The 26,894-nt window shown below is 40.6% G+C and overlaps 1 protein-coding gene across 1 annotated transcript in view; it reads right to left on the reverse strand.

The window, feature by feature from the left end:
* Positions 1–3,846: 3,846 nt before the first annotated feature.
* Positions 3,847–26,894, reverse strand: part of LOC124120612 (U2 snRNP-associated SURP motif-containing protein-like) — a 34,313-nt gene continuing 11,265 nt past the window's right edge. The window contains exons 9-24 of the mRNA XM_048391257.1: positions 25,431–25,663; positions 25,052–25,095; positions 20,896–21,000; positions 17,236–17,302; positions 15,944–16,119; positions 14,704–14,866; positions 13,983–14,062; positions 13,046–13,133; positions 12,210–12,323; positions 11,176–11,338; positions 10,178–10,279; positions 9,755–9,854; positions 8,665–8,794; positions 7,637–7,747; positions 7,301–7,422; positions 3,847–6,205 (exon numbers count right to left, since the gene is read on the reverse strand). Coding sequence (XP_048247214.1) covers positions 6,091–6,205; positions 7,301–7,422; positions 7,637–7,747; positions 8,665–8,794; positions 9,755–9,854; positions 10,178–10,279; positions 11,176–11,338; positions 12,210–12,323; positions 13,046–13,133; positions 13,983–14,062; positions 14,704–14,866; positions 15,944–16,119; positions 17,236–17,302; positions 20,896–21,000; positions 25,052–25,095; positions 25,431–25,663 — 1,913 coding nt within the window. The 3' untranslated portion in view covers positions 3,847–6,090. The remainder of the gene's footprint in view (positions 6,206–7,300; positions 7,423–7,636; positions 7,748–8,664; positions 8,795–9,754; positions 9,855–10,177; positions 10,280–11,175; positions 11,339–12,209; positions 12,324–13,045; positions 13,134–13,982; positions 14,063–14,703; positions 14,867–15,943; positions 16,120–17,235; positions 17,303–20,895; positions 21,001–25,051; positions 25,096–25,430; positions 25,664–26,894) is intronic.

Consider the following 26,894-nt stretch of genomic DNA (forward strand, 5'->3'; position numbering starts at 1 on the left):
GTCTGTGCCTGAGGGACCATTTGCTGATAACTTATTTAGGGCAATAAATTCCAGGAAGGACCAGAAAGATATTCAATTCTAGTCTTGTGTATGTCTAATTGTGGAAATAACAATGACAGGTAGCTCTGACACCCTCACTGCAGTATCTATTGCTAGGAGAAAAGCTGTTTTTGTTGAAGCTATTAGTAGTGTAGGATTTGATTTGGGATTGTGTTGTTCCATGTATGCTGACAGTACTATTGATAAATTTGGGGAATGTACATGGTATGTCTTCCAATGCAAATGACTTCATGAGTCTATTTAGTACTGGGTGAGTACCTAAAGAGAACCCATCATGGTTAATCATCTCTACCTCTGCCTCTTGCCATGTCTTGGAAAGGGCTGGACCTCTTGGTGAAAACGGCCTTGGAATGTGTTGGTCTGTGTTTCCGAGCTGGGGCACGAAAATACTCCTGCCATGATGGCACATGTCTGTGCGTCTCGGTGAACTTGAACATTGGCTGGATGTTTCTGTATCCTGGACACCATGTTGACAGTTGATTGCTGGAACATTTCATTAGTCGCCTGGTTGATCTCTTCCTTGATGGAGCTGATTCTGCTGTAGAAGACCAGTGGAGCTGCGATAAGCTGCGTCAACATACTTCTCTTCAACAGCACCGCATTCTGGCATTTCTGCTGTACGAGATGGAAGTGCTGCGTGAGAAGACACTGGGCCGACATCCATACTTCCATACTGGAGCTCCCCCCTGCATACATAGGATAAAGACTAAGGAACTGTGGACGAAATTCAGCTGCTCCAGGCTCATGTCTACTTTGGAGTCCAAGGGTAGACCTTCATGCTAATCAATCAGTGACTTGTCTATCTTCCTAATGATGTTGTCTGTATATGACCTGAAGGGTAGAGTACTGAATACCCCCTCCTTAGACACTGGCTCTTCGTATCCCGTCTGCTCCAACAAAGGAGCCTGTAGGTTGGACTAAGATGGCATAACTTTTGGATTATATACTTGGAACGTTTCCTCCGGAAAAGAGTCATCATCAGCGGGAGAGACGTTAAAAGCAAAGTCACAACCAAACAGGCTCAGACACACATCAGCGGATCCATATCCAGTGAAGTACGCCTGCTCCTTACCCTCGGGTGGGTGGGACGGATGGTGAGATTGCCCCTCAAAAGGGGAGACGGTGTTCCCATTTGTCACCATCGTGTTACTCCAAGTGCCTCTCAATGGATTGATCTTTAATGAACATAAGAAGAGACTCTTTATCGGACTTCATCCTATTTTTAGTACTGTAAACATTTTTGCTAACGATCTAGTCTTCCTAGATGACTTCAGTTTTATGCCCCAAGCCTCAGAAACTTTTTCAAACTGATCTTGGTTCAGATTTTTGCAGAAGCAACATCTTGCTTGGTGTACATATACTGTTTTTGCATGACTGGCATCTAGGGTGGGGATCCCCAATCACTTGACCAATGCCGCACCCAGAGCACATGATGGGTGGTGTTTTAGAGGGAGAGTCCATCTCCCACTACTTCCAAGAATGATTGTTTCTTATACTTCCAAATCTGTAAATACTGCTCTCAGCTTGCCTGCACTTGTCTTTAAGACAATCTCAAGACGCTATAGTGAGAAATAGCAAACCGAATGTGTTTTAGACGTGATAACAAATGTGGACTGTTTACATCTGGACACACAGGAAAGAAGAGGAGGTGCAGGGTTGCGGAGTATGGGGTTTTCCTCACAACTATCAGATATGTCGGCACTGCAGAGGGCGTCTGTTGAAAAATCTAAAGATTGTCGACTGTGGTTGTAGCCCAAACAGGAATGTATAGTATTCAAGGGAATTAGGAGCTTCACACAGTGTACCCATCTGGGAATCGAACCCGGATCTTCTAATTTAGGCATTAGTTTTCTCAACCGCACTTTAAAACATGTTCTTACATAATACCACTGTGGAGATTTTCTGACATGACAGGATGACACTCAAGGTCAATGTCACCAACTGTTAAAATATATTGTGTACACAAAAGTATTTACTTGTACGGCTGGAATTTAACAAAAATGAGTATACGTGATCTTTAGATCGTGGTCTCAATGGCATCAACTTGTGGGTACATCCTGTGTCAAGGTCAAGGTCTCTAGAGGTCACATTATGAAACATGGCTCAAATTTCAGGAATGTTTGGTTTTATTCATAAGAATTTAAAGCATTTTCAAAAGGGGTTCAGGTTAACTCTGAACAACTACATGAACACCGTCATACTTCATGTTTGTTGTGAATGTCAAGGACTCTTTCATCTTTTTCACTCATAAGTGAGTGAAATGGGTTTAACGCCGCTTTTAACAGTATTCCAGTTTTATCGCGGCGAGTCAGCTTAATGTGGGAGGAAAGCCAGAAGTGATGCAGGTCTCAGACGTTTACCACTTCAGTGAAACCCACGAGATCAGGTATGGTGCTGACAAACCTAGAAACATAATCGGGGCGAACCGGAATCGAACCCACAATCATATGTTTCTGGCGTGTCCAAGGGACGCAACCCTGCACAGCGAATCGCGGCGCCTTAGACGACTGGGCCACCCGTGCCCCCTTTTCACTCATGAAATGATCAGTATGTAATTTGTTCTGAAAGCAAAGTAAATATGGCATGATGATTTCATATTTGTAACACCTGATAATTGCGCAATTAGAAATGTTTTCACATGTGAAGGTCAAGGTCACTGCATGAAGTACTAATGAAAAAAACTTGTGTGCACGATATCTTGAGTATATATGATTGCAATTGTAACTAGGTCCTTTAACATTGAAGGACTTTTTAACTGTCATATTACCTGTATGGAGAAATATAGGTCATCAGCAACCTATGCTTCTTGATTGAGGTTACAAATTGGATGGCATGATCAGGTTCGGGGACTTTGTTGATTGCACGTCATTGTGTCCCAATTTCTTGTATTGAAGCTCATAATGTTAATCACTAGATTGGTCTGTAAATAATGAAGTCTGGTGCAGACATTGTCATAGCCAATATAGAAGGTTGAGGTCACTGGACCGGAAGTGCATACTCCTTTCTTAGGTAGCTTGAGGCAGTCGTTCTGTTACAAGCTATGCTGAACTGAGCTAGTGTTTACCATTAGAAGTGAGGTGAGGTGAAATGGGGTCTAACGTCACTTCCAAAATTACTGCTCTTATACAGCGACATGCTTGCACCTGTGTAGGTGGCTGCTTGTACTAGTCCGGATTAATGTCAGTTTTATAGCGCTAGCCCACTGAGATATCATGCCATGAGTCTGATATCATGAGTTTAAAATGAATACTCCACTCAGACTCTATTCTGAATCCCAACTGCCCAGTCCTTGTTTTAGTCCCTAATGGTGAGCGCCAAGCAGGGAACAACAAGTACCATCTTTTAACGTCTTTTGTTATGATGCGGCCGGGGATCGAACCCCCCGACCTACCGCTCTCCCGGCAATAAAACTAGACCACTGGGGCAGTCAAAGCCAGTTAATAATGACGGCAGTTTGATGCTGATCAAAGATGAAGACAGACAGATACTGGTGAGGTCAGTCTTGACCTGATTTGGTGAAGTCCATATAGTTAGGATACATGTTACTGGAAGGAGGTTTGGGGGCATTCAGGAAAAGGTGAGCTGCTTCTGTGTTTGCATCTAAATAACTAAGTCTTGGCCAGGCAAACCTGACAAGCATGGGTTGCTGAAGACCTATTCTACTCCGGCATCTTCACAGGTCACAGAGGTGGTGAAGAGGACAAGCGTAATATTATGGAAGTAGGGAATCTGAGAACACAGTTTATACCGGTCACAGTGAATTGAAATAAAACAGGAGAAAAAACATAACTTGTTCATTTTTATTTCATGATTGGCAGCAATGGTAACAACATGTGACTTGATTGATGAGAGAGTAAATGTACATCACATTCAAATATGGTGCAGCAATAAACATAAATTCATCTTCCTCTTTGATTAACCGGATGACCCTGCGAACACACAGCAGTTCCTTCAACAATATCTTTCCTTTGGAAACGATGATCAGTTAACAGTGCATATGTTTCACCTGACTTTTGCATTAATAACATCATTAAAAAACGAATTGACACAAAATGCATGATACTAGCAATCAATAAATTATGATAGTCTTCTCATTGAGCACCCAAGATGCTGTGGAGTTGATAGCTGATACAAACATGTCAAACGTTGGTACAAATCCTCACAAAATCTTCTAAAAGAAGATCACATAATAATTTTATCAAGAGAATTCATGACTAATTGAAAATTTTATGTACTTCTGTAATATCATTATTTGTTAAGGTTGTTTAAAAAAATTTGCGTAATTTCCAAAATGATATTGAACAGAAATATTGCCTGATCATGCAATCAAAGTATTTTTTCTACATTTTAATCCATACGTTAACTGATAATAACAGGACCTTGACTCTTGACTGGGGCATTATGATAAAACGCTACATTTCTCTGCCTTTTTGTCCTTTGTTGTTTAACGCCGCACATTTCTCTGCAGAAGATAAGGATTCTTACTTAACATAAACTAAGTTTGGGAAATAAGTTTCATTTATTAAATACTTGACATAACATGCATGCTGCAGTCACAAATGACTGATAAGTTAAAAATACAAATCTTGACATTTTTTAGAGGGTGATTCAGTCATGATATGTTGAATATCACCTCGAAGGTGTGAGTGAGTATGGTGTAACATTTTAGCAATATTCCAGCAATATCACGGCGGAGAATACCAGAAATGGACTTCACACAATGTACCCATGTCAGGAATCGAACCCAGGTCTTCGGAGACGAGCGAACGCTTTAACCACTAGGATACCTGACTGCCCCTCAACCCAAAGGAACGATATGGCATGCCCATGAATATATTGAATTGAACTGAAGCTTGTTCAGGCTAAATGAAAACTGTTAAATCTTCAGAAAGTATCTGTTCAAATATTTTGTACTTTCAATTGATTCATACAAGAAAGAGTGATTGAAGGGGTGCCATCAGAAGAAAAAAAGGACAAATCTTCAAAGGACTTACATAGGAACATTCAATATAGATGTACATTTGGTTCTTGCATTTTAAATGTGATGAAACGTGATGAATGAATGGTAAATATGAATGGATAAGAATAATGCCTCATCCCACCTGGCCCAACATCACTACAGTGAACTCATTGCTGAATGCATTACATGCTGCCATTGGTGTGGAGGAGAAACAGAGAAAATCTGAATGTAGAACAAAGAACCGTGTACACCGGTCGGAATTTGACCTGCAAGAATGCCAAACCTGGAACCTGTTCCACAAAGCGATCTTAGTACTAAGTTGGTCGTAACTCCCATACTTCATCATAGGCCTACGATCAATGCAGCACTAAGATCGCTTTGAGGAACAGGGCCCTGGACAATATTCTTAATGGTTAAGTTCTTTCTGTAGATTCTTTTTTTAACATTTTGAAAGAACTTGTACAACCCCACTGCAATAACTATGAAATTTGCATTCCCTAAGAAACATATATTAAAGAATGAATAAAGATCATTATCCCTTATTGTGTCATTGTACTAATCAAATAACGTGTGAAGGTGACTGCTGAACAACCTCAAGAAAAACCACCCTCCGACAATTGAACCTGTGGATAAAAGCAGGGGTTGAAGGTATGCTATTGGGCCAGGCATTGACAGCTGTAAAGCTCCACAAACTCCACGTCCACAGCGCCAAACTTGGCCACAGTCTCAAGGTCAGTGAAAATGGGCTCATTTGTTGCTGGAAGAACGCTTACGTCCCAAAACGTGGTGTTCATTTTGACTTTTATTAAGTTTGTCTAGCAGTAGGTCTAGCAAGTAGTGTTCAAAGTTCATCTGAAAATGCAGCAAGTCATGAGAAATTTGTACCAATCGACAACACAGACAAACAAATTTTTGACAAAAATATATCTTGTTTGGATTGGCAGGTATATTCACTTTGGAACACTGACTTAAAACCTGCAGAAGGTGGGAGAGATCACTGTAGTTGTTGGCGTAGCTTGTCACTGTACAATGTCTTTACAATATATACAAGAAATACTGAGGCACGGACATCAGTCTCTGTATTTGTTCTTCTTGTGTTTGTGCCGATGACGACTTGGACTTCTTGATGGAGACTTCCTGGGTGACCTTGACTTTGGTGACCTTGACCGTCGAGATCTCTTGGGGCTGTTGCAGAAGACAGTGTGGATGAGGGTAACAATGTGTGAGTAAAGGAAGTGTGCTATATATTCAGTCCGGATAACTTAACCTGGAGGTGGCATATGAGAAGCATCAGTAAGTGAGTGAGAGAGTTGGGTATAACACTGCAACAGTATTCAAGTTATATCATGCCACGTCAGCTTAATGTGGGCGGAAAGTCTGAAGTGATGCACGTATCAGAAATACACCACTTTGTTGACAGACCTAGAAACATAATCGGGGTACTGTGATTTGAAACCACAATCATAGGTTTCTGGCCTACCTAAAGGATGCAACTCTGGACAGCAAATTGTGGCGCCTGACTGGGCCACCTTTGCCCCCCATCAGTATGAATATCAATCCAAGTCCCATTTCTATTGACACTAATTCCTAGCAAGTTTTGGTTTGTTTGTTGTTTAACAGGTCTCACAGGTCTCCTTGCAAGTGGTCCGCTGATGGTGTTCTAACCAACTCAAGTTGCCACCTTACATAACCATAAGGGGTCAAACATTCCCAGAAACCAAAGGAACAAACACAAGGATTCATCTAGGATTTTATACAAATGTATATGGCAGGCAAATTGGGATTTAATTCAGTTATTTGTAAGGGGTTCTCATATTCTTATAAGCTGAAATAATTCCAACATAGCATGCAATGCAATAATGTGTAACTAAATCACAAATGTCAACAGTTTATGTGAACTTGAATTGGTATATCACTAATTCAAATTTGCAAATGTTTACCAACAGACTTGCTGAGTGAGTGAGTGAGTATGGTTTATCACCTCTTTTAGCAATATTCCAGCAATATCACGGCTGGGGACACCAGAAATGGGCTTCACACATTGTACCCATGTCGGGAATCGAACCTGGATCTTCAGCGTGAAGAGCGAACGCTTTAACCACTAGGCTACCCGACCGCCCCTCAGACTTGCTGAACATTAGCCTCTGAGAATGGCCAGATGAGTCCCTTCACATCAATGGTATTGAATAAATGAGGACAACGCAAAACAGACAACCTATGTAATATCCTGCCTTATGTGCATACATTTATCTTGCTGTTACAGCATGACTGATAACCAACCTTTTCGTTTTCTTTGATCGCTTGGGACTGTCATAGCCAAGGCGTAGTGATGGTGAATATGGTGACCTTGACCTGTGTCTCTTCCTCTCACGTGACATTCTTCCGGGGGACTCACTGGTCTCCTGCAACAATCACCAACAATTACAATTACCCGAACAATTACAGAGCACGCCCAGAAGTACAGAACAAATAAGAATAATATTTTTCTTTAACTAATACACCGATTTGGCAACTGCATGTTGCTTTTTTATTAATACAACACTGGTGATATTCACTCTTCTCGGTTAAGTTACTTGGACTAAAAGAATTGTTTCAATGTGACTGTCATGTACATACCTTCTGTAAGAGTTTCTTGCGATAGTGGGCTATCTGCTCTGCAAAGGTTAAGTTAGGTTTGCGAGATCTGCGTCCAGCTTCCAGCTCATCCTGATACTTCATCACCTTCACCTGCATCAACAGAGTGAGTGAGTGAGTGAGTGAGTGAGTGACAGCTTTGAACAGTACTTCAGTTAAATCATGACTTGCCAGCTTGATGTGTAAGGAAACCTGAAGTGATGCCCCCTACCAGTTTAAGTGAGCTAGTGAGTATGGTTTTACGCCACTTTTAACAATATTCCAGCAATAACACAGTAAGGGACACCAGAAATGAGCTTCACACATTGTACCCATGATGAGCGAGTGCTTTGACCACTAGGCTACCCCACCACCCCTTCTCAGTATAACAACAGACAGTCAATACTACAATGACAAGGAGGGGCACTCATTCGTTAGGCTAGCCTACCCCACTGTCACTAAGCAGGCTGAAGGACTAAGTCACTGGCTAAGTCTGTAAATTTGACCCACAGCTAAAATGACTTGCCCCTACCAGAATTAGAAACTAACAGTTTTAGTCCACGAGGCCTAAGACTCCTTATTACAATAACATACTGCAAAACCCTTAAAAGGGGCAAATTTCTACCAATCTTTATGATACCTTAAACTATTGGGCAGTTTGGCAAGGACTATTTCTGACGCTGTCTACTCTATATAGAGAATCTTAACCAAGTGCCTTTTGATATCAAATATGTCAACACGAGTTGATAAAAGTGGAAGGACAAGAGGGTGAGATTTTATTCTTCAAACTTTTTCAGTTTGTAGACAGTAATAAGCAGTGTCAAATGTATCATATTTTAAGTGTAAAAAGTACTGCTAACAGCTTCAGTAGCAGAGCCATTAGTTATTGTAAACAATGATGTCACAATGGTCTGCAAAGCATTGTGATGCAATTTCACTGCAGAGATATCTACAATGTAGATATCGCTTGATCTCACCCAAGCTATATCTCCTTTGGGAGCCAGTTTTGGATGATAAAACAGCTTATTCACCTCTATTTCTCTCAGCTTGGCTCTCCTCTCCTCAGACATCTCCTGTCTGTATGGAGTTTGGTCCTGGCTATCATCATCACTGTCCTCACTCGATTCAGACTCCTGTCCTCTGTCCTCTAACTCCATGGGGCTGAAACAGTCCAAGTTGCCTCATTTCTTCAAATACAATTTCTCAGTCTGGAGTTCTATCATTTACTTGGAAGTGTTTACTTGGCAGTAGCAGAAGCGTTATGTCTTTTGCTTTCAATTCAACTGACCAAACTTTATCCCAAACAACAATGAGGTTGTTTCATGGCTCACAAAAACTGTTTGTTTGTTGCTGTTCACTGTAGTCAGCAATATTCAGGCTTTATCACACTGCCCCAGCAATAGTAAAGCTTTGTCAGACTGCCCCAGCAGCATTCAAGCTATATCTCACTGCCCAAGCAACATTCAAGCTATATCACACTGTCTCAGCAATAGTAAAGCTTTGTCACACTGCCCCAGCAACATTTAAGCTTTATTGCACTGCCCCAGCAATAGTCAAGTTTTATCGCACTGCCCAAGCAACATTTAAGCTTTATTGCACTGCCCCAGCAATAGTCAAGTCTTATCACATTGCCCCAGCAACATTTAAGCTTTATTGCACTGCCCCAGCAATAGTCAAGTTTTATCGCACTGCCCCAGCAACATTTAAGCTTTATCACACTGCCCCAGCAATATTGAAGTTTTATCACACTGCCCAAGCAACATTCAAGCTTTATCACACTGCCCCAGCAATATTCAAGCTTTATCACACTGCCCCAGCAATATTCAAGCTTTTTCACACTGCCTCAGCAATAGTCAAGCTTTTTCACACTGCCTCAGCAACATTCAAGCTTTAACAAACTGCCTCAGCAATATTCAAGCTTTATCACACTGAAATAATCGAATCAGGGCCAGGCAAACCAGTAAACAGGACAGTTATCGTCTCATAATCAGGGTATGATGACACACAATCAGTCAAAGAGTCTGACCACCTGATCCATTTATTTGACTCAGTTTCTAGTCACAATGTTTTATCATCAGCAGATTATACAAATACCCTCCATGGTGAGGTGACCCTACTCACGCTCCATCAATGTCCTCCCCCACCATCTGGTCCTGTCCGCCCCCGTCCTCCTCCTCCCCACTCTGCTGGTCCAGCAGGTCCCACTTGGATGTTGACATTGCTGAAAAGTTCAAAGTTACCTTGAAGTTTATCACCCAATACTAGTATAAGGGGTTATTACGTGAGTGCATTTAGGATGGTCAATATCCTGTATTAGGAATAAACATTGTATTTAGTGAGCCTTGGTATGCAGGACAGTTTATCAAATAATGTCATTCTTAAGATTCTATCTTCAACCTAAGAATTTTCATCTGTCACGAACGGTATCCAAACATTGCAAGTTCTACCGGAATGTGCACATTAATACATTATATATCAACCAATGAAGTGTGTATGCATTTAAAATACCGGGTTATCAAATGCCAGAGCTCCAATACCCCTTACCTTGTGCTTCCAGCTCTGTCTCATCAACCTCCTCCCACTTGGACCGGGCGAAGCGGGCAGTGGAAGACGTGTCTTGCTTGGCTGGCTTTTCAGGCTTTTCCACTGAAAAGGGAAACATATGATTAGTTTACTATAGTTTCCACTATGTACACATGCAAACTGTCTGTGTGTGTGAAGCACAGTTTCATTAAACTAGTACTTATTTCTGGTACGCTGACAAACTTATGATGACATAAATCCTATTCATGTTTGTTTTTAGTTTGTTTGTTGTTTGACGACTTAACTCAGCAGTATTCCAGCTGTATAATGTTGGCCTGTAAACAATCATGACTGGACCAGACAATCCAGTGACTGATATTGTGAGCCATGATCCACAATGTTTTAGTCCCCGAGCGCCAGGCAGGGTAACAACAAGGACCCACCTTTATAAGAGGTTAAAAGATGGTACCACTAGACCACGGAGGCGGTCTATTTGTATCAGTGTGCAGTCAGTGGTTCTGCTATGGAGTGAGTGAGTGAGTGAGTGAGTGAGTGAGTGAGTGAGTGAGTGAGTGAGTGAGTGAGTGAGTGAGTGAGTGAGTGAGTGAGTGAGTGAGTGAGTGAGTGTGTGTGTGTGTGTGTGTGTGTGTGTGTGTGTGTGTGTGAGAGAGTGAGTGAGTGAGTGAGTGAGTGAGTGAGTGAGTGAGGTTTTACGCCGCTTTTAGCAATATTCCAGCAATATCACGGCGCGGGACATCAGAAATGGGCTTCTGCTCTGGACCAATAAAGGTCTTAACAAGCCAACATTGATGGCTACTTCTACTGTGAAACTTTCGATTGAAAAACAAGCACCAAAATCCCTATCTCAATACTAGCAGCATTTCCTCCTTGAAATATGTGCCCATTTCTCCTTGAAATATGTTGATATATTTTCTTTTAGCCAAGACTTTTTATTTTCAAATTCATAGAGGTAATCCTACAAAATGTAAATCTGTATGGAGTTCAATGTTTATACTTACACGGCATGCCATCCAAGTCATCTGACAGTGGTGCCCCATCCAAATCCTCAATGACTTTGCGTTCAATGTACTCTATATCTTTCAGTGGCAAGCCGTCCAGATCATCAAGTGGAGCTCCATCCAGGTAGTCTACAATAGGCTTCTCTATCTTCTCCTCAACCTCCTGACAAAACATACAGTGAAGGAGTTCAACACATACATCACTCCAAGGGGTGCAAACAATGGGCATAACAAATAATACTGATGTGGGCATAACAAATAATACCAATCCTCTATAATACAAGGTATCACACCATCATCCTATTATGATAAATACCTGGCCCCAGTTTCACAAAGTGATGTTAGTGCTATAACTACTGCAAGCCTATCTTGGCTTGCACTATTGGAGTAACCATCACCTAAGCACCTAGATCAATCAGTGGAACGGGCCCCTGGGCACAACAGCTACATTAGAAACTGGACCCGTAAGTTTCATTTCACAAGTGACGTCATCATATTAACCCCTGTTATATCAGTAACTTTGCACAGATTTTTTCCCCGCTGGAGTGCAATTTGAGCGGATGGTTACTTTGTAGCACTGCATATTTTGCATTGGAGTTAAAACAAAGTTATAGTGACAATTGTATTCAGTGTATTTATCAATAGAATGATGGTACAATAACCAGTATTAGAGAGCATGGGGTAAATTTAAAATGACACAATAAAATCTCACATGTGCTAAACATTTGAATGGCCTAACATAAGTTTTCCCATGATCTCCATGCCGGGTTGACACACCATACAACACATACTCAGCAATATTCCAGTGTAAATAACCAAGTCTGAATTAGACAATCCAGTAATTGACATCATGAGCAACAATCTACGCAACTGGGATACGATGACACTCATCAGCCAAGTCAGCAAAGCCTGATCACCTGACCCTGTTAGTCATCTCTTGTGACAAGCATGGGTTGCTGAAGACTATTCTAACCCAGATCTTCATGGGTTTGCAGATTTGAGCAAAAGTGAGACAATGCAGTCTCTCTACTGACCGGTTCTTCTTTGGGTGTAATGAGGCCGAGGAAGACATTCTGCAAATTGATGAGATAGTCGTTTGGATAGACGGCCCAGTCTTCCCACGTCCGGAAACACGACATCACCTTTTGCTGGAATTACAAGTAACAAGCTGCTTAAACCACATTTCAGAATAGGAAATTAAGTAGTTATTATAGATTATATTACAAAATCAAATTTGTGTGGGTAAATCTACAGGTAATTTAGATCTCTACATTGAAAACACAGTATGTTTACCTTTTAAATGGTTCACAATTGTGAGGGGTAAAGTATTTGTTTGATCTGGATCAGACAAACATTTGCTAGGCAACAACCATCTCCATCAAAGTATTATGATTCACAATCACCAATGTCAGTTGTTTTTTGTTTTTTCACTCAGCAATATGCTAGCTATATGACAGCGGTCTGTATATAAGCACGTCTGGACAAGACAATCCAGTGATTGACATTATGAGCATTAATCTACAAATGGTGTGGTGTGGTGTGGTGTGGTGTGGTGTGGTGTGGTGTGGTGTGGTGTGGTGTGTGACTCTGAGACGACCAGTCCTTGTTTTATCCCCTTAATGCCCAGCACCAGGCAGAGTAACAACAAGTACCATCTTTTAACATCTTTTGGTATGACAGGGCCGGGCATCGAACCCTGGACCTTCTGCTCTCTGGGCAGACTCTCTACCACTAGACCACGGAGGCGGTCAGATCTTCACAGGGGACCAATGTCATTCCTGAGAGAAAAGGAGTGAATGTTGTTTTACGCTGCTGTCAGCAATATTCCATGCTTGTACATGTCACAAGTCATACACAAACAACAATGTACCTTGAACTGTTCCGCTTTTAATCTTCCATCAATGTTTTCATAGGATTCGTGTACATCTCTGAATATTTCTTCAAGCTTGACTTGAAAGCTGCAAGGAGAGATAGAAGCATGACAATGTACTATTCTGGTGTCTATCTAACATGTATAAATGCAGCTTACGCATAATGGAACAAGCGGATCAACCATTGTTGCCAGTTATATAACAGAGAATCTTTTCAATAAGACCTCAATGCTACCCTTATTCCCTTCGGAACTAAGTGGCTCATGGTAAATATGTTCAAGAGCAATTATCAATACATAGGGGCCTGTGAATTATTGGACATCTTCATAAGTAAATAGTAGTTGTAGGCAATCAGTTTGGTCACACTTTCAACTTACCTTGACCTATATCTAATCAAATGGAGATCACGCTTCCTATTATGAAGATGTTGACCTTTGTGGAAAACAAATCATATGCCACAAACATTCCACAAATTTCTGAACTAGGGTAGAATCCTGACATTGCATATGTATTTGACCTTGCAACATGTCTCATAAACTGAAACGCAAGCAAGGTTTATGTGGGTGGAAAGCCAACAGATACACATGGCATAAATGTTTACCACAATGCTGAAACCTAACATGATCCAACATGATCAAGTCAATCCAGTGACTGATATCATGAGCATCGATCTACACAATTGGGATACGATGACATGCATCAACCAAGTCAGCAAGTCTGAACACCCGATCCCATTAGTCACCTCTTACGACAAGCATAATCGCCTTTTATGACAAGCATAGTCGCCTTTTACGGCAAGCATGGGTTGCTGAAGACCTATTCTACCTCGGATGTTCATGGGTCTCATGCAAGGATCATAAGCAGGATGCACATGAAAGTCAAAAGCAAGATCCTGGCTTCTAAGGGATGCACAGATCTGCTGAAGAATCTACTTACTATTTTCTGAAGTAGGATGCATTGGCCACTTTAGCACTGGAATTGTACAGGATGTCCGACACGAGGAACAGACGTGCAATCTGAAACAGGAGAGATAAAGATACATCTTGTGTCTCTGACAACTCATCAGAACTACCATAAGACTTCTCAACATCTGCATTAAGCTGTGAGCTTTTCAAGTGCATGCAATGTGTTGTGATACTATATTGGTGATAAAATCAATAAAGATACAATTGTTGAAATATCGACATAGTTCAGCATAAAAATATTAATTGTCTTGGGGAAAGCATGTTATGGTCTGTGACGTTCTCTGGTGTGTGAGAGATCTTGACAGCTTTGTTTGGTTCAGAGAGAGCGAATGTGATGGGCATGAGGCTGCTGAGGAAGACAACACTAACTTATGCAGGACGTATACATTTACCATAAGAGAGTACCTACACCAGGAAACATCTCAGCTTAATTGTGGAGGAAAGCCTGAGCAAGTGTATTGGGCTGGCAAACCAAGAATCATAATCAGGGCAAATCTGGGATTTGGACCAATGATCATAGGATGCTGGCATATCTAAGGGACATAACTATGTACAGTGAATTGCAGAGCCTCATATAACTGGGCCACCTGTGCCCCATAGTTTGGTATTGAGATATTTAAAGCACATAAACATTGACAATCTGCGTGGCATCTTAGTCGCGGAGGCATTGGTCATGGTCTGAGGTTACAAACTTTTTTAGGTAGTGGAGTCTGAAGGATGGACAGAGACTCGGCGATGCATTCCACCACTTCCTCCGCCGACTCTGCGTGATCCAGACACCACACCATGGCATCTGCTATTTTCTGCCGCTCTGGGCTCAACTCTCGCAACATGTCCTCCAACCTGTCTCGCTGACTGGAACATCAAATGTTTTTTTACATTACCCCTTCATTGCTGCTACTAGATATTCAACGGTCATGTGAGTGAGTGAGTGAGTGAGTGAGTGAGTGAGTGAGTGAGTGAGTGAGTGAGTGAGTGAGTGAGTGAGTGAGTGAGTGAGTAAGTGAGTGAGTGAGGTTTTAGGCCATTTTTAGCAATATTCAAGCAATATCACGGCAGGGGATACAAAAAATGGGCTTCACACATTGTACCCATGTCGGGAATCAAACCCGGATCTTCGGCGTGACGAGCGAACCACCAGGCTACCCGACTGCCCCCAATGGTCATGTGTCATCACTGTGTACATGATGCAATATTGTCTGTCTGGTAAAACCCTGCAGGTGCCAGCTGACACTGCAAACGGCATCTTTTAGATACTACTCTACTTTTGATAGGGATCATCAGATTTGTCATTCTACTGAATATACACTTCACATATTATGAGAATCAGTTTTGTGTATCATAGAAAACATCTACAATCAAAATTGGGGAACTACAGGTTGTTTTAAGGAATTGTCTAACCTGTACCCTGTGATATTCATCCAACAAATGCCAGCAATACTATTGACTGTGATCCACTAAACTTATTTCCTTACTAACTAATTTTTCTGATCTAGTTTTACTGTGATCAGAATAAAAACATATTTCATCAATTTGAAAATAATTCTGCAGGTATCAGAATCAAGGCAAATCTCCAAACATGGTAGATATAGTTTGTTTGTTATGTTTGTTTGTTGTTTAACGCCGCACTCAGCAATATTCCAGTTATATGACGGCGGTCTGTAAATAATCGAGTCTGGACCAGACAATCCAGTGATTGACATCATGAGCATCGATCCACGCAATTTGGATCGATGACATGCCTCAACCAAGTCAGCGAGCCTGATAACCCGATCCCGTTAGTTGCCTTTTACGACAAGTATAGTCGCCTTTTACGGCAAGCATGGGTTGCTGAAGATCTATTCCACCCCGGAATCTTCACGGGTCTGGTACATATAGACAAACAGCTGTGTGAATATACTGCCTGTAAGTGCAAACGTTGCCTGTGCATACCTGTCAGTGAGCTGTCCCTTCTTAATGCTGGGGTCAATATCGAGGCTATAGGCAGACTTGCTCACAAGCTCCTCTGGCATTCCCTGGGTGTATGGGTTTAATGGTGGGGGTCGCCACATAGACCCACCCTTGAACATACGGAACTCTTCTGTCCGCCATGTGTACGGTGAATCTCCCTGAAGACAGTAGCAGTGACTAATACTATACAAATACTGGTACATAATGATTGTTTGATTGTTGCTTAATGCCCCACGCAGACATATTCCAGCTATGACAGTGGCCTGTAAATATTCAAGTCTGGACCAGACGAAACTGACCGATGGAGGTCAGATGAGACCCAATCAACCAAGTCATCGAGTCTGACCACCCAATCCGTTAAGTCGACTCTTAAAACAAGCATAGGTTGCTGGAGACGACTTCTGACACTGAAAACCTGGGTTGAAGGATGATCATTTCTTAGGTAAACCAAATGCCCAGAATGGGAAAGTGATAGGTGTTTACATTGGTCAAACAATACAGTTGTATGGTAACCATCGTCTGGACTAAACAAAGCAGCTTTAAGGGTTACCAATGACCTGGGTTTGATACGGCCACTAGTCCATTAGCAGCGGCAGAAACTACGGTAACAGATTTTGTCCACTAGTCCTTATAATGATGACATATAGCAAACCCCTAAAAATGGCAAATTTCTACTAGTCCTCAGGATACCTTTACTATTGGGCAGTTTGACAAGGACTATAGATCTAGTGCCAATCTGCCATTAGTCCAAGAAAAGTGAAAATCTAGAGGGACTAGTTGTATTTCCCTCCAAATATAGTTAAATTCCAATTTACATATAGCAGTTGTCCGGAATGGGCTTGGATGTTATTGGATATGCCCAAAGGTGTTTACAACTTAAGCTCTGCAGGGAACATGCTATCATGCAGTCATCACACATGCAAGTGCTATCAATGTCCACTAGGTCATACAAAGTTGTCCCTAATGGCAAGAATGAGACAATATTATATTTTTGAAGCTGGTCACTGCTCATTACAGCTGCTTCGGTCTGAATTTAACCCAGCTTTTACCAATATTCTACCATTATCAAATGGGATTCACACACAGTACCCATGTGGGGTATCGAACCCAGGCCTTTAGACAGAAAAAATAAAAGCCTTAACCACTAGGATACCCCACTCATATCATAATGACAAGCATGGGTACCAAACGATAAGTAGAAGAGAATATTTTAACAAATTCTGAGCAAGATGTCAATACAAATGTCAATGTCATCAAATAAAAGAGAGCTGTACCTGAAGTATGGAGAAGAGCTTCCATCGGTAGTATGTGTGTGCTGGTGTTTGGTTGTCGAACAGAAACCTGCATTATACACAAATTGCTTTACTTTCTGACAATACATAGTAAAAACATTCACATCATACAATCAATCTGTTGTGCCTCTTGGCAGTTAAATAAGTGAGTGAGTTGGGTTTAACGCCGCTTTTAACAGTATTCCCGTTATTTCATGGTGTGTCAGCTTAATGTGGGAAGAAAGCCTGAAATGATGCAGGTCACAGATGGTTACCTTAACAGTTAAGAAAATCAAAATTTAAACTTTTGTAGCTGGACACAGTTACATTACCTGTTTCTCTTCCCTTACCATACTGAGACAAAGACCTGGCTTACATAGTGTATCAGTGAGTGTACTTCAGGATATATGCTTAACTGCCATGAGTGAACTTAGAGAATAGTAATCATGAATCTTCTCTGGTTTACATGTACTGAGTTACCACACAAGATCTGACAGGGAAGTCTATCTTCTATGGCATCTAGTTAATATAAAAGCACAGAAATTAGCTTGATCACATACTACACGTAATTAACATTTTCTACAGCAATATACATCTCAGATTTGGAAACCAGAAGAAACCTATGTCGATAACAGCAGGAGCAGATAATCTCACCATACAGTATTGTTGCCGAACATATTGTTTCTATGACTTATAGTAATGAGCACTTCAGAAAGAACTTCCATCAAGTGTAGACGATCATCATTCAAATATGATTAGTCTTTCTACATTTTGGTGTAAAAGCACACATGGTCATGTTGGTCAACCTTTTGGACATGTAACAATATGTCCATAATAAACAATTAGACTTTCATCCCTGCCTACCTCACTACGAAACACCCAGCCTCATACATAAAATACCAAGCCTCAAGTGAGATCAGGTGAAATGTCGCGTTGAAGATTATTGCACTTCCATAGCGACGTGCATGCACATGTGTGTGTGTCTGTTTGTACTAGTCTGGACTGATGCCGATTTATAGTGCTAGCACACTGAGATACCAGTGCTGCAGTTTAAAATGAATACCCCACTCAGACACAGCATACTGCTGCCGAGCTGACCAGTCCTTGTTTTATCCCCTTAATGCTGAGCGCCAGACTGGGTAACAACAAGTACCATCTTTTAACGTCTTTTTGTATGACATGGCCAGGGATCGAACCACTGTCCTTCTGCTCTCCGAGCAGATGCTCTATCCACTAGACCACGGAGGCAGTTCTACAGCTGTAGAAAATTATGTGTTCCTTCTTTCACTACTTGGTGAACTGACCATATACATAGTCCTACCAAAACACTCATGCTTCAAATAATCACATTCATCAACAGTTAGTGTACACAGATGCCCTGAACAATTTGTTTAAATTTATTTTTTCAAATAATAAAAACGAAAATGCCTTTCAGTGAGAGGTTTTCACCTCACCTCACATTAAAAAAAAAAAAGGGATGAAAATCTAATAATCTATATATTGTTGCCTGATCAATTGCGAAAGTTTTCTTTAACAAGACACTAACGAATTGTTCCCAAAGATAGTGCTTGAAGATATGTGTCTGTCTTCTAAAGACATGGAACTTCGCTACAGTAAATTGAAACATTGCTTATTCTCCATTATTTCCAATACACTTTAATCTAAGACTGTATGGTAAGACAGAAAAATACTCTGTCACACATCATCTCATCTACAATGTATTATCATTATTCTTCCCATTAACCAGTGACTGCTGTATAGGCCCTTCGATCTTAGTAAGAGAGAGTGAGTGAAATGGGTTTAATGCCGCTCTGAACAGTATTTCAGTTACATCACAGCATGTCAGCTTAATGTGGGAGGGAAGCCTGACGTGATGCAGGTATCACACATTTACCACTTTGGTGAAACCCAGGTATGGTGCTGACAATCCTAGAAAAATAATCACAGTGATCTGGGATTCGAGTGAGTGAGTGAGTTTGGTTTTACACCGCTTTTAGCAATATTCCAGCAATATAGCGGCAGGGGACACCAGAGTCAGCGAGTCTTACCACCTGATCTATTAAGTCGCCATTTATTCCCCACAGACACACTACTACCCTAGTATAACTGCGGCACTCTCGGTATGCAAGGCATTGGTTCTTGATATATCAGTAATCAACAGTCAGTGGTTAAAGCAGACTTAGTGTGACTTTCCCTAGGTAGCAGTTGGGAGACAATCAGGCATCGCCACTCCTGATGCATCTTCCCAAGGCAAGGGAGTTAACTGACTAAAAAAGTCCAGTTTCCACTCTTGCCGAACTAGGCTGGTATTATGGAGTTACATTTTGGCTGGACTAACGAGTCTAGGCATAGTCCAATCAAAACCGTGCATCGAAATCGAAATCCGGTTCGTAAACTGTCCTGCAGATTTCGGTCGATTGCAGGATTTGCAAAGCATTTGCACCGCCAACTCATTGTCAACAGATATTTTCCAAATCTTTTCATGTTTTTAATCAAGGAGCTCACGCATTGCGCAATGTAAGACCCGTTTTATCACAACATAGACCTTGATTATCGATCAGATCGTCTTGGCGGGGCGCCACTGTTTTGTTTCAAGCAAATGCAATTGATAGGAGAGGCGGAATCTCATTGGAGAGGCTCAGACGGGTCATAACTCGTAATAGTTGTTGGCCACTGTTGGCGCTACGATAGAGCCCAAGAATTCCGGCCTAGTTCAGCAAGGGTGGAAACTGGACTTTCAAAGTCAGTTAACTCACTTGCCTCGGGAAGATGCTCCTGATGTCAAGAACAACTGCCTGGGAAAACCACACTAGATACAAATCAAAGTTGACAAAATATCTACTCACCAACATAAATAAGCTCAGGTTATTATTACAGGAAAAACATATCTCCTTTCACAAAATAACATACCTTACTGGATTACCTCCTTTAAGGGTCTGTGTCAAAAGTAGCATTTGAATTTTCTCATCATGATGATATGGATAGTGTTTCTTATTTGAAATGACTGATTTTAGTATTTTGTTTGGGAAATGTTTCAAATCTAAAAAACAACTAAACAGAAGAAAATATCTACTTATGCCAGAAGGCCAACAGCAAACCAAGTCTCTACATGCCTTGGATGTCATTAACTGAAGACCCCAAGCTATTAGCCCATGGGTTATATATGCAACACATGCAAATTCAGGCCCACCTTCACGTGCAGACTTATATTCGCATGATTCATTCGAACCTAACCAGCTGCCTTCTTGGCATTCTTTCAATCAATTAAAACTTAACTCAGAGTCAAACTCGACATTCACCTCAATCATACATTTACATACTGCTGATCTTAACAAAGACCAAAATTTAGACATTGAAGATATTATTACAAGACATTAAATTTGGTATACTAAGTTGACCTTATTATGTCTTATAAGTAACCTGTTCACAATGGGAAAATCACCATCCAAAGTTAAAGTATGAGGAAATTAATCAATTAATTTGCTATAGTCTAAAAGTGCCTATCTGTAAAATTTAGATTCAAGACTGATCAATCAAAATAATTCCATTTGGATATGTTGTGCATACATGTGACACAGACCCATAGCGACAGGCAAGTATTAATACTGAAAGACAGCAAAAGGAAGAGAAATATTCTTCATGAAGTAACAATAGATCACTCACCTGAACATAGGGTTATTTATTTCCCTATTCATAATCATTGCTTCAAACATGGGTCCTTCTCGAACAACAAACTCGACCAATCGATGAATAAGAGACAGGAGATTTCTGTAAGAAGAAGCTAGACAATGCCAGGATATGGGAGTTAAGTCCCCTTGGGGACAAAACTACACCAAATATATGCAATCAGCAAACAATAACTAGCCACTGACCAGGGGTGATCAAGTCTCAGGTTTTGGTGGGTAGGAGGGTGCATATTAATTAAATTTTAAAATACAATTTCTTAAGATACTTTTTCTTACTAATTACAGGTAAAAGCTGAAAATTCAATGACACTTTATAAAGTGCAGTAAGGAACTGTTTGGGGATAATTGACTACATTAACACATTGCTTCAAGAGAATAGTGAATATACTGAAATTATTTTTTGTTGTTGGCATGAAGTCAGTTGGGCCCATGTCAATATTCCAGGGAAATAGTTATGTCTGAATTTGAAACTGGTCAACAACTTTACAATGATACAGTGATAGCATTTACACATCATGATCAGAATGTGAGTACAAAAAAGGAAAAAATCTCACAAACAATTGAAATCTCTAACAAACAATTGAAACTCTAAACAAACATCAGGCTGTGATTCATGGTGTATGCTGTTACAGGTATGTCATATGGCAACTAGTAATATACTCTACATTTACTATCATAAAAAATCTTACCACTCTTTAATCATGTTAATAGAAAATTGATAGTACGATCCCTGTGCTTACTTAAATAATGTCAAGCATTCTGAACCATGTGATCAGATCCAGAAGCATCATCAATACTTGCTGGTTTTGTATACACTACGTACCTCACAGGTGTACTCATAGGTGATGGAGGGACGAAGTGAGGTGAGTTGAAATGGGGTTTAACCTCGCGTCCAAGATTATTGCACTTATATAGCGACATGAATGTACGTGTGTGTGTTTGTGTGGCTGCTTGTACTAGTCCGGACTGATGCCGATTTATAGTGCTAGCACACTGAGATACCATGCCGCAGTTTAACATGAATACCCCACTCAGACACAGTATACTGACTCCGAGCCGACCAGTCCCCGTTTTAGCCCCTTAATGCAGAGCGCCAGACAGGGTAACAACAAGTACCATCTTTTAACGTCTTTTGGTATGACGCAGTCGGGGATCGAACCCCGGACGTTCCGCTCTCCGGGCGGACGCTCTACCACTAGACCACGGAGGCGGTCGGAGGGACATAGTGTATAAATATAGACACACATCACTACTACACTGCATGGTGCTGTATGTACTCACAGGTGATGGAGGGACGTAGTGTATAAATATAGACACACATCACTACTACAGTGCATGGTGCTGTATGTACTCACAGGTGATGGAGGGACGTAGTGTATAAATATAGACACACATCACTACTACACTGCATAGTGCTGTATGTACTCACAGGTGATGGAGGGACGTAGTGTATAAATATAGACACACATCACTACTACACTGCATAGTGCTGTATGTACTCACAGGTGATGGAGGGACGTAGTGTATAAATATAGACACACATCACTACTACACTGCATAGTGCTGTATGTACTCACAGGTGATGGAGGGACGTAGTGTATAAATATAGACACACATCACTACTACACTGCATGGTGCTGTATGTACTCACAGGTGATGGAGGGACGTAGTGTATAAATATAGACACACATCACTACTACACTGCATGGTGCTGTATGTACTCACAGGTTTGAGGGACGTAGTGTATAAATATAGACACACATCGCTACTGCATTTCATGGTGCTGTATGTACTCACAGATGATGGAGGGACGTAGTGCATACAAACCCAGGAAGTATTCAAGATGCGCCCATTGGTAAAACTGGATGACTGAGTGAATGAATGTTATTTTACACCCCTCTTAAAAGTCAGCAATATTTCAGCTGTATCAAGGCTTCCTACAAATAATCAAGGCTGGTCAAAGCAAACCAATTATTGAAAGCATGAGCAACTATCCACAATAGCAGGGTAAGATGACACACTATCAACTAGGTTCTCATTGTAGTCGGCTCTTATAACACTCTACTTGGTGTGTTGGGGAGTGGCAATCCCATTGTGAACAATAGTGAAGCTAGATCAATTTTATGTTTGTTGTTTAGTGCAATGTTCAGCAGTATTCAAGCTATTCCACTGGGCTTGAAAATGATCAGTTCCGGACCAGACAAACCAGTGATAAATATTGTGAAAAAAATACCACACCATCAGGGTACAAAGACACAAACCAAATCTGACTTCCCAATTCAACAGTCGCCAAATATGACATGCTTAGGCTGCTGGGGAACCCTCCATAATGTGATCACTGCAGTCAGAGTATGAGTGAGTGAGTAAGTTGGGTTTAATGCTGCTTTGAAAATTATATAACAGCATGTCAGCTCAATGTGGGAGGAAGTCCTGAAGTGATGCAGGCCTCAGACGTTTACCACTTTGGTCAAAACCATGGTGCTAACAAACAGAAACAATCTGGGGAAACTGGTTTGAACCCACAATAACAGGTTTCTGACGGGCCCAGGGGATGCAACTCTGCATGCCCCTGTCAGAGAATGAAATCATACAAGCACAGCCAGGTCATGTCTCTTCGAAGGAGATACCCCAGTCAAATTTATACACAACACACACAAAATAAGACATCTGAATCTACAGCCAAACATCCAAGTAAACATCCTGCTTGCCATTTCATAAGCCTTCAGAAGGTAGCCCCAAGTAGTACCTGATGTTACAGTTTATACCCAAATCATACGAGCGAGTGAGTGAGTTGGGTTTAACGCTGCTTTTAACAGTATTCCAGTTATATCACGGCGTGTCAGCTTAATGTGGGAGGAAAGCCCAAAGTGATGCAGGTCTTAGACGTTTACCACTTCGGTGAAACCCACGAGCACGGGTATGGTGCTGACAAACCTAGAAACGTAATCGGGGCAAACCGGGATTCAAACCCACAATCATAGGTTTCTGGCGTGCCCAAGGGAGGCAACTCTGCACAGCGAATTGTAGCGCCTTAAACGACCCCCGCCAAATCATACAACTTCTACAAACATGCTGTGTTAAATCTCCTTATAAAATGATAAACTTAAGTGACTTCTTATGCAATTTGATATATCACAATAATGTCTTAACATTGACAATTACGATAGATATCCCTATATATATCTGAATCTGAAAATTTCAGTTAGTGTGACTGAAGCAAAAGTAAGTAAATACAAATCACTACATGAAAAAGGAGATGAGGTGAAAATGTTCAGCTGATTGTTACCAAAAAAAAAATATTTGACAAATATTACTGGTACATTTTCACCCCCCAAAATCAGGTTGGTTTTTTTACCACTGTTTCATTACCATTTTAAATAAAACCTAAAAACTCTTACCAGGTACAGTTCATGTTTACAAAAACATATCATTGTCAAAATCATACTATAAAAAGACAAATTTGTGTTTACTGGATTTGAAAAATATTTAAACATAAATATGAAATGTACATCCCGTTCATACATTAGCATGAAAATGTCCATTTGAACAGATGTGTATGTCTTCATTCTATACAGGAGGTCCATGGAACAATATGGAGACTGTTCCCACAACATGAAACATATTCTCTAACAGAACATCCCATGCGTGTTCACTTGTTGAACAGAAGCTAAGTAACAATCCTTATGATATTCACACGCGTGAACACTGTCCCAGTACACAGTTGGAATTCACAAGTGACACGTTTTTAACAGTTCACTGGTCCACATCCACATCAGGAGTCTTCTTCATCATCTTTCTTCCTCCTCCTCTTCATCAATCCAGTCCTACCTTTTACTCACATTACAATCTCAACTAAACATTTTTCTGTCCATTTGTCTTCATCATGTATGATATGTTTTTTGAAATCTCAAAAATATACTCTTATTCAAAAACTATATCCGAAACATAAATTTCCAAATTTGCATTCTCTTTGAAACAAATGTACAAATATTTGATAATGCATTAACTTAAAAAAATTTAGGAAATAATCTGAGAGTAAAATATGATTAACATGGATATCCAAAAAAATATTTCTCCATATCAGGTGATGAAGATCTTTAGACAAATGGTCGAAAAAGAGTCTAAAAATATACCTTTCTGTGGGGATAACCACTTTGACAACAGCGTTGGCTAAAGTCTGGAGAAATGGCAGTTGAAAACAACATGAGATGGGATATTTATACCAACAACAGCTACATAAACAATTTACTCTAATATATTACAATGAATGGATTTAGTAACTATAAAACATTTTAATCCATATTACTTCAAGAATATGAAAAATCAATTCCAATTTAAGACTTCAAAATAAATATTGTAAAACATTCAAAAAATAATTCTATTATTTTTATACTTACCGATGTAAGTAAAACATCCATTTGAGAATTACAGTATCAAGATAACTATCTGTAAAATTTAGCACCTAATCAATTTCAAGAAATCTAAATAAACATCACTGACAAATGTCATTACCTTTTCTTTCTCCTCCTTAGACTGTTCATCTTCGCCATCTTTTGGTGGAGGAATATTTCCATACAACTTCTCAAGTCTTGCCTTCTTCAGTGGTTGTGCGTTAAAGGGAAGTCCTGAGGGTGGGGGTGGCTGGGTCATCTCAACCAGAGCTGGGGGGATATAAATGGGGTGGGGCGGAATGGGCACCGCCTTACCCCACCCTAGCTTCATTTCGAAGCCCATCACTTCTCTTCCTGTGTTTAAATATTCCAAAGGCAAAGAGTGAAGAAATCGCATTGACAACAAGAATTAAAAATAAGTTAGGGTAATGGTTACATCTGTAAAGTAGAATGTATACGATGTAAACAGTTATCACATATATTTTTCAACTCACATAAACATGAAAATATTATCAACTTCAGCAACAATGATGGCCAGTTGGTCCTATTTGAAATATTTGGGTTGTGTTTACATCAGAAGGATCAAATTCAGTTTATCAATGGTATCAAATTGATCATACTGAAATAACCATGCTGAAAAAGGATAAAAAATATTCTCAAAACTGAACTGTTAATCACAACTGATAAACAAAGAAAGTTTTCATCTGGAATAATCTTTCGTAACTGAAGGCAGATTTTGTTTGTTGTGTAACACCACATTCAGCAATATTCCGGCTGTATGACAGCTGTAAATAGTCAAGCCTGGACTAAATAATCCAGTGATAGATATTGTACGCAACGATCCACACCATCGGGGTACGAGGACATGCTATCAACCAAGTCACGGTCTGACCACCCAATCAATTGGTCGCCTGTTATGAGTGGAGAGTTGGGTTTAACGCCCCTTTTAACAGTATTCCAGTTATATCGCGGCGTGTCAGCTTAATGTGGGAGGAAAGCCCGAAGTCATGCAGGTCTCAGACGTTTACAACTTCGGTGAAACCCACGAGCACGGGTATGGTGCTGACAAACCTAGAAACATAATCGGGGCAAACCGGGATTCGAACCCACAATCATAGGTTTCTGGCGTGCCCAAGGGACGCAACTCTGCACAGAGAATCGGGGCGCTTTAGACAACTGGGCCACCGTGCCCCCGTCGCCTGTTATGGCTAACAAAGGTTGCTGGCGACATCTTCTAACTCGGAATGGGGGCACAACAACAGAAAATTGACACGGTAATCAATCCAGTATTCTAGATTATCCACTGTATGGTATCTCCTTTTCAATTTCATAAATACCCTGGACCCATTCGCAATCATCGTCAAATTTCGGGAGTGACTTCAATACCTTTATCACCCCTAATTTAGCACAGAAATTGATTAATTAAAGGATACTGTTATTTGAATCAGATTCGAAATGAAGCTATGGTAGTGACTGAGTCCGGGTGTTTATAAAAAACGGAAGATATAATACAAAGCCTAAGCAATGTCAAATCTGTGAACATGACCAAAATGACACGGTTAAAATCTGATACATCCTGTTTCAA

This window comes from Haliotis rufescens, unplaced genomic scaffold (genome assembly GCF_023055435.1).
Source record: "Haliotis rufescens isolate VD_foot unplaced genomic scaffold, xgHalRufe1.0.p SCAF_9, whole genome shotgun sequence".
NCBI lineage: Eukaryota > Metazoa > Mollusca > Gastropoda > Lepetellida > Haliotidae > Haliotis > Haliotis rufescens.